The following is a 9,146-nucleotide window of genomic DNA, read 5'->3' as shown; positions in this document are numbered from 1 at the left end:
ATATATGAAGCTATAACCGTATGTTCTGCCATCCACCATCTTTATTGTGGTGTTTTGTTGTGTGCAGTACAAGAGAAGCACAGTTAGTCATAAGCAAATAAACCTGGATGACCAATCAGAGGGCTAGACTGGCAGGATGAGGACAATGAGGAGGACCAGGATTGGACAGTGCTGGAGAAAAGGGGGACCTGTATGAAAACCCTGGATGGGTCCAATCGCCACTGTCCAGTCCTTGTTTATTGGGAGTAAGACCAGAGGAGGAACAGGAGAAACAAACAAAACAAAACACACATATGCACACAGAGCTATGATCACACTGCCGAGCGCCGATGCAGAGATTCATGTCCGTGTACACAGGGTCCCTCTGCCATGCAATAACTGTAGCACTCTGTTACACATGTGGTTGGTGTGAACGACACATTAACATATTCAATAAATCTAATGTCCTCCAGGTTTATTTCCAATGTGTTTACATTTTCTGGTGCCTAATACAGAGAAAAAAAAGTGGTTTCCGTGCATTAAAATAATAAATAAAATATTTTTTTTTTCTGTGTTCATCTTTATCCAGTGACTCTTAACTGTAAAAGTACTGTTTTATCTTTTGGAAATTTTGTTTGCTCCTTTTTTCTGTTCCAAGTTTTACAGGAAGGTCATTTGGAATAAAGGCTGTTGAATCCTGGATTTAATCCTGTATTTATTTCCTGTGTGTAACACCAAAACACCAACACATGTTCAGTCCCCTCTAAACTTCAGCGTTAACGCAATGCTGCTGTTAAAATACACTTGAGAAAATGGTTCTTTACACATTTGAGCTGTGAAACCATCTGATGTGTTGTTTATATCCCATCCACTCAATTCAGTCCTTGTTATTCCTCCTCTGGCAGGTGCGTTTTCTTGTTAGGCAGGTTTTTCTTTGTTGTCGGCCCACAGACGCTACATTATTGATGGCAGTTTGTCAGGAGAGATGTTGCGTGTTGCTTCACATGTGCCATATCTGAGCCTGATCACATACTTCACATACATTCAGGATGAGAAGGACGGCAAAGGTTGCTCCAGTTCATTATATATGATCAGTACAGGGTGATTTAAAGCAGAATAACACAGCATTTAGGCATCAATAAATCATTACCACATTAACTTTGAGACATTAATATAATTAATGTCAACAGAGAAGTCCAGAGCTGGGAAATTATGCTGTTTCTGTCTGTGTCTGACTGGCGGTTTACAGGTACACAACATCTTGAAGACATGAAGAAGGTGCTGTTCTTCCAGAACAAATGGAGCTAAAACTTTTGGCAGGTGATAAAAGGAGTGAAAAGCCAATGAAAAAAAATTCCCTTTCAACATTTTAATCTGCTCGTTGAGAGAGGTGTGGAGGGTTACAAGAAAGTCTGGTTTGAAACAGATAGTTAATACTTTTGGAAATACATTTACTTTCCTTCTTCTGAGGGTGAGATGAGAAAAACTGATAATTTTGTGTTTATCAGACACAGAGCTGGAATCAGGACATGGTTAGTTTAGAGTAGAGGCTGGAAGCAGGGGAGAACAGCTATCTTAGCTCTGAAGCTAATTAACACACTGTACTTTGTATGTTAAAAATGCAATGTGATTTTACGGGGAAGTTACATGTTGTTCATGTACTGTGTTGCATTTCTGGTACATGATGTTTTTCCAAATAAATAATTACACCACATAACTTCCCTTAAAGGAGCTATTTGCAAGTTTTGCAAATGTTACATAGCTAACATTAGCATTAACAACTTACCAGTCTAGAAAAATGCTGTGAGTTCAGCATCAAACTTCATTCCTTTACTCCCCAAGAACTGTCTCCAGAGGTGGAAAGCAACACTATTGCTAACTCTTGTTTTATCATGTCTTTTTTTCTACCGAGGTTAACATGCTAACCAGCTAGCCCTAGCCTGTATCAACCTGACGACGTAGCGCTGCTCAGAGGGGTTATTATAACCTCTTGTATTATTAAGACAACAACGGCCAAATCTTTTGTCAAGCAACAATCACCACCACCTGCTCCAGACAAGAAACCACGTTCAATGGCAGAGAAAATTTACAAATAGTCCCTTTAAAACCATAAATTGTTATTTTTACATCTGTATTCATATATAGGTTAAATTAATGAGATATCAGTTTAAGCGGAGCTTTACAGCAGTCCTGACTAGCTTCCTGTCTTTTAGCTAAGCTAGCTAACCACTTCCTGATTCCAGATCTGCATCTAACACATGAAATTAACACCAATCTTTTCATGTCACTTTCAGAAAGCAAATAAGCATATTTCCCAAAATGTTAAAAGTTCCTTTTACTTTCACAAACACCGGAATCACAATACCACTGTCATAAAATATATGCTGGACCACAAGCCTTGTTTATGGTAATTATATCACAGCGACACAGTTAATTTGACAATGAAGCATTAATGATTAAAAATGACATTAATAATTCCAAATGATGTTTTTTTTTTTTCTTTTTTTACATTTCTAGTTCAATTTTCAGTAAGCAAGCTGTGGATGGAAAAATGAAAAGTCCAAGTCATCTCAAGTTTGTAAAACAAACATATCCGGTGCCATCCGGTTCTCACAAAGCACGTTTGACAGACAGCCACGAGTCTTGAATCATGCAGCTCCTCTGAGTCAGTGTGTGTGTCGTGAACAGATTGTATGAACCCGATAAGGAGAGAAGGCAGGATGCTGTCTTTAAACCCAGCCAAGAGATAATGGGCAGCCACAACCAGCTTCTGCTTTCGGATTCCCCGCTCAGCTCGTCCTCTCACACCTCAATGACCACAGTGTCCTTTCGATGTTTGGGCTCATTTGCAAGGTGCGGTTTCTCTGTGCGAGTGTGCCAAACCAGCACCTGAAAAAAGAGAGGAAGAAGCGGAGTGAGAAAATCTGCTGATGGTGCAAAAGTGAGTCACTAAGAGAGAATGAACTGGCGGGTATGCTTGGATAAAAACAGCAAAGATTCAAGTGGATGGCAGAGCCCTACTGATACAGTGTAGGACCTAAGACTTCAGGTCATATCTTATTTGGATTAAAACTGCTGATACCTGATATATTGCAGCCAAAAATTTTTCACTGTAGAAAAATGTCTAGGAAATCATGATAAGCTGAGACTGACACTGGTTAAAAGATAATCCTGGTTTATTACAACTTGGGTCAAGTTAATGGTGTCCTGTGCAGGTTTTTGAATAGTGCTATGTAGCAATGTTTTTAAATGTGTCTCCCCATCTTGTTTGTGCTGGTTACATTTCAGGAAATCTAGCCAGAGGCACACCGTCAGGAGAGGTAAACCAGGCAAATGTTTGGGGCCCTCGAGGGGAAAACTGGCCCCTAATGGCCCCGTATATTGGCACATTTTACAATGATAACTATAAACCAACTTAGACCTCCTATCAAGGCACTACACAATGCACTGCTGTTGCCCTATAACACCCAAGTGGGACCCCTGATGATGTCTACCTAGCATCTACCTGTGAGGCATTCGAGGAACATCTGTAAAATGTAGCTTCTATGAATGGTCTGCATGTGTGTGGTGGGTAGGGGTGGGGTTTCTTGAATGGGCTTCAGTGAGCCCCCCCCCCCCCAGAAAGAATGCTCGCTAGAAAACATCATTGCAAACAGAATATTTTTTTCTGGGTTTTCCAAATGCTTTATAAAGAAGAAAGTTCATTAGCTAGACCAACACAGACATGAAATTTTGGTTGGAAAGAGTGAATATAAGTGTAACTCCACAGTTTACCTTCACTGGTGTACTACTGTACAACTACTGTACATGCTGTAGTTGAGCACAAACATTGTACCTGTAAAATGACGAGTTATAACTGAGACTCATCTATAAACTTGCCTCCTTGGAAAACTGTTTACCAACAGCAACCCAGTGACCTGATCCGAATAGATCAGACCCAGCCCAGAAAATCTGGCCGATGTGAACCAAATAGAGAAAACACCACCGCCACCACCAGCAGCAGTATGATGCTCCACCAGTTAGCAAAGAGTAGAAACACTTTACTTCATCTACACTTCACAAATCAACATTCATTTATTTCTCCATTTTTCTCCATGTGACAGAGCTGAATGAGTCTGATTGGATCCGCCTGGGTGTCACACATACAGATGTGTCACAGCTGGACCCTACAATTTGGACACAACTTGACCTGTGTCCTGGATCAGATCAAGCCCAAGTAATAAAATCAGATCCAGTGGTGCAGACTTTTACACCCCTGATGCTACATACTGTATGTGGGGAACATCCTTGTCATTAGAAGTGAACAACACTGTCTGACCACTGTCTGGGTTTTAATGAAATGTCAGTATGCTCGTCTAAAGCTCGTGTACAGTTGTATTTCCCACACTGGAAACACTTTTTGAAGTAAGGGCTTCACACATATCTGCTGTACTCTTTGAGACAGAGATTGTATTGTATCCTCCTGCTGTTGAATTTCATGCTCGCCAGTGTGCCAGGAGGGATTCCTCACACGAGACAGTCTGACACCTCCTGAAATGGATCAAATAGAAAGCAGCACGCGACTCACTGCAGCTGTTTGTCTTGTGTTTGCGGCCAATTTCACAGCAATGTATTGGTGAGAAAACACTGCAGTAGATGCAAAGATTGATATTTTCCTTGACAGAGGGGACAGTTTTCATTCTTCAGAGATTCAAGTGAGGCTATTTGGAGTAAGAATGTTTTTTTTTAGCCCATAGCTAATGAGCCTATAATTCAGGTGTGTGACATTTTCATGTCCAAAGCGACACACACACACACACATGCACACACGCACACACGCACACACATGCACGCGCACAGACCAGACTCACGGAGGCATGATTTATTGCTGGCTGGGAACACTGTCGTTGTTTCTGAGCTTCTTCAGGTGGAACATGTCACTTCCTGCACACTGTGCTGCTAATTGGCCCACTTTGCATATCTAACAAGGCTAATGTAGCAGCCACTAAAGCATCACTCCAGAGCTGTGGGGAAAACGGTACTGCATGTCTGCGTGTCTGTGCGCCGGCGTGTGCACACAGGAATTAAGCAGTCAGCGTGCCCTCGCTGTTCCACTGGACTCACACATCTCTTTCTCCTCCCACTTTTCTCTCTATTTTCCTCACTCATCACATCCGCTTTTTCTGTTATGGCTATGCACTTGATTTTACCTCTCAGTCCTCGCTCCTTCTCTCTTTCTCTTCCTCCCTCAGGCAACTTGGAGTTAAATAGCTTTACCACGTTAGAGCTCTTTTTTTTTTCTTAATAGCATGAAGGGAGGGCAGCCTTGTTTCTCCCAATCAGGAGGAGAAATTTGTAGAGAAGCAGCGGAAGGACGATCGGGTAGCAACAGCTTACAGTTTTACCTTCAAATTATACACATCTTTGATGGCTGCACTCGGGTTTTATGTTTCTGTCAATAACAAACACATTGTACTTACTACTGTATATATATATAATATAGATATGATATAGCCTGATAATCTATATAAATATATAGTTTGATTTCTTAATCAGAAGGCACTTAGAGAGCACAGACCTCCGCCAAGGCCAATGTCAAACAACATCACCCGACTACAGAGAAAAAAATTCATAGTAAATTATCTCGATCTGCCCCAAAATTGAATGGGACAGTCCCCACCCCTCAAGTTTGGTGCAAATTGGTTCCGTACTTTTCTTCTGACAGTTTAACAACCACAGGTGGAAACATAACCTCCTTGCTGGAGGCAACAATCCCTCATTGAACAAGAAATCTGTGCACATGACTACAGCAAGTGTAGTAAATCAAAGGTGAACCAGTCAGTCTCCACACTGGGATGGATGTTTACAGTGGACAGTTTGGATGATAATTATTGGCCCCTAAAGTGACACAAATTAGATCACAGACCCCCCTCTGATCAGAGTTTTGCTTTTAGATGTTTTATTACAGAAAGTGTTTGAAACCAATGACCAAAATAGTTGTACATTCTGTCATTGTGTTACTTATGGATGGAACTAAAGTGAAAATAAATGGTTTCCCTTTTTGCTGGGGGCCCCCAGGAACCCACTCATGGATCCCTGGGGGCCCCCAGACCACACTTTGAGAACCTCTGCTCTAAGGTCCTCAGTGTAAGTTTTTTAAAAGAATGCACAACAGCAGCCAACTTAGTGAGTATAATCTTATCATTACCAGTATGAACAGTACTGTCATTTATGGATCCACAATTGAAACTCTGGAAACAATTACAAATTTAACATTTGTAAAAATAAGTAATGAATGTTCTTTGGTCTGTGGTGAGTCCCGCTGCCCTGTCAGTAAACTGGCCAACTGTTCTCTGTGCTAACACAGGATGCCGAGCTGAGCTAATTATCGTGACACCAAACCATCCGAGAAGGAAAGCGTGAAATCATTTTAGATTCATCACCATAGATGAGAAAATAAAAGCAAGACTGTTGCCTTTTAATAATTCCACTGCCTCACTCACAGTAACACACCATCACTGAGAATCTGAAGTCACCTGTTCACACAGAAACACCATGAAAGAACAGAACCAGGTCACCTCTATAACTTTAGGTTCAGGACTAGGTTGTTGTTTGTTGAATTAATCAGAACAATTTATGTGTTAGTTTTTATTTTATATTTTTGTGGAACAGTGACGGCTCCTGATAGAAATTATCACACTTCTAAGGTCCATTAGTAGCATTTATGGAGCTTTTGACCATATCACATAGTCTTCCTCAGTAGATGAAGTTTTCCCTGTTGTTAGAGAATTATATATTTATATTTATAGTTTTTCTGAACACTTAAAGGACTTGAGACAGTTTTTGTAAACTATTCTGTTTCTGTGGTCAACAGGCCTGGGCAAAATCCAAATAATAAAAAAATATCTCCTAAAAATATAATTTTGAATATCTATGGACAGACTGTGCAAAACTGAACAACTTCAAAGCTGTTATGAAAAATATTTCATTTGGCGGGAAATATCGCAATATTCGATATTAATGAATAGTGGCCCAAACCTAGTGGTCAAGAACAACAACTTAATGGGACCCGACAGAACAGAATGCATCACATCCATTTGGAAACGCACTCAATACACAGAGGATCAGATCACCCTAACCAGACCAAACAACTATAACGAATAGTGGTCAGAAATGCATTTACCTACATTAATAAAATAAAAAATTAAGTTTTGTAGAAACCTGATCGCCAATGCAAATGAAATAGACAGCAATATCATCTTCCAGTTCGTGCCAGCAGACCTCCCTGTCCCTTTTCTTTCCTTGGTGTCATTCAGTCTGTCTCCTCCACCTTCAATCAATCCATCTACCTACCCTCCTCTTCTCTATACAGGCTTTTACTCCCCCTCCTCTCCTCCTCTCTTTCCCTTTCTCCTTTTCCTCCTGTGCTATCATCTGTCTCCATCTGCTCCTGCCTCCCCCCCTCCTTTCCTCCCCTGTCACTGCTGTCTGTTGCCATTACTCTCCTGCTCTAACTACATTACAGCTCCTGTCAGTCGTCTCCAGATACTGACCGGGCCATCAGATGAGCGTTTCTGGCCTCTATTGTCAAGGTCGGGATTCAGGTGCTGTGATCTGATCCTAGATACCTTCCTCAAAGTGGATGAGGCCTGGAGTCAAGGTGTGTCACAGCTGCTGGAGAGGCCATCGATATCAAATCATTTCAATCACGACTGTTCAGACCAGCTAAAGGTGGCTGAGGTTTTTACTAAAGCTTAAGAAGCTCAGCTGTTTACAGGTCTGTCAGGATTTAGCTGCACTGATCAGCAGAACCAGGATCTGCACCATCATTGATGATGTCAGTTTGATTTAATTACATAGTGCGCTGTGTCTTCTGTCTTAACATTAATAAATTACGGTGATGTGATTATATATACAGTAGTATATAATAAGTAATAATGACAATAATATTTTATTCTTATCTGATCTATTTGACATTTCTTATCACATGAGTCTGGTTCCAATTTCCAGTTTGCCCCAAGCACCTAACTTCTCTGGTTGAATCAGTTCCTGGTGGACTCTTTCAATTAATGAAATGTCAACTCAGTTACACTAAGGAAGTCAAAAGGTTTTTTGCTGGAGTTTAGTTTGGATTTGAAGAAGCCTGATTGATTCCCTGCAAATAATAATTTTCCTTACATGTAAAAGGAATAATTAGATATTTTGGCAACCAATTTCCTTTCTTGATGAGATCAATATTACTCTCAGATCTGTTCTATATGAAACCACAGCCTGGAGACATTAGCCTAGCTTAGCATAAAGAGGGAATCTACTATCTCATTTGTTTATTTAGCAAGTGTAAAAACAACAATGATGTACTGAACTAGCACTCCACTAAAACCACAAACTACAGCTTTTACATTACTGTTTTATATAGTTTGAACAAACAAGATGTTATTTAGTGACATTTTAGACAGAGTCAGGCTAACTGTCTCCCTCTGTTTCCAGTCTGTACGCTGAGCTAAGATGAGCTGCATATTTAAAGACAGGTTTTGGTCTTTTCATCTTTCAGAAAGAAAGTGAAATAGCATATTCTTCCCAAAATGTCAAACTATTCTTTTTCAGAATATACTGTTTATCCTCTGAACTCCTTATTAACTAAATGCACTGACTGATATTTGTATAACTTACTTAAAAAACGAGAGACTGATATTCATCTTTATTAATGAATCTAACAAGGTGAAAGATTTTTGGAATGATATTAGCCACTTGTATTTTTTTAATGGAACATCAGGCAAGGTGGGGTTCAGTATCTTGCCCAAGGACACTTCGACTGGAGGAGCCGGCGATCGAACCACCAACTTTCTAATTAGTGGACGACCTGCTCTGCCTCCTGAGCCAGCCATATTTAAATATATCTGTGGTCTAATGGTGTATTCAATTCTTATTATATTTCATTTCTCTATTGTAATTTGTTCATTGTAAAAAAGATTCATTAGAATTAATAATGTAAATTTTTTGCAGCAAAATCAATAGGTGATGATGACATCATATCCAGTTACAGATGACATCATCACTGACATCATTAATCATAAATGAAATCCAGTGTGTTGTGTTGTCTAAACTTACATGATGTCAGATCTGAGCTTCGTGACATACGATCAGTGAAGTTACCGTGTGAGTAGTGACTTCATGAGTCATGTCACATC

General features: G+C 40.1%; 1 protein-coding gene across 1 annotated transcript in view; it reads right to left on the bottom strand.

The window, feature by feature from the left end:
* Window positions 1–1,841: 1,841 nt before the first annotated feature.
* Window positions 1,842–9,146, bottom strand: part of b3gat2 (beta-1,3-glucuronyltransferase 2) — a 61,044-nt gene continuing 53,739 nt past the window's right edge. The window contains exon 4 of the mRNA XM_022743680.1: window positions 1,842–2,868. Within this exon, the coding sequence (XP_022599401.1) occupies window positions 2,782–2,868 (87 nt within the window). The 3' untranslated portion in view covers window positions 1,842–2,781. The remainder of the gene's footprint in view (window positions 2,869–9,146) is intronic.

Source organism: Seriola dumerili, unplaced genomic scaffold (assembly GCF_002260705.1).
Source record: "Seriola dumerili isolate Sdu_G_001 unplaced genomic scaffold, Sdu_1.0 BDQW01000073.1, whole genome shotgun sequence".
In the NCBI taxonomy this organism is placed as follows: domain Eukaryota; kingdom Metazoa; phylum Chordata; class Actinopteri; order Carangiformes; family Carangidae; genus Seriola; species Seriola dumerili.
This window is presented reverse-complemented; position numbering and strand designations above follow the sequence as displayed.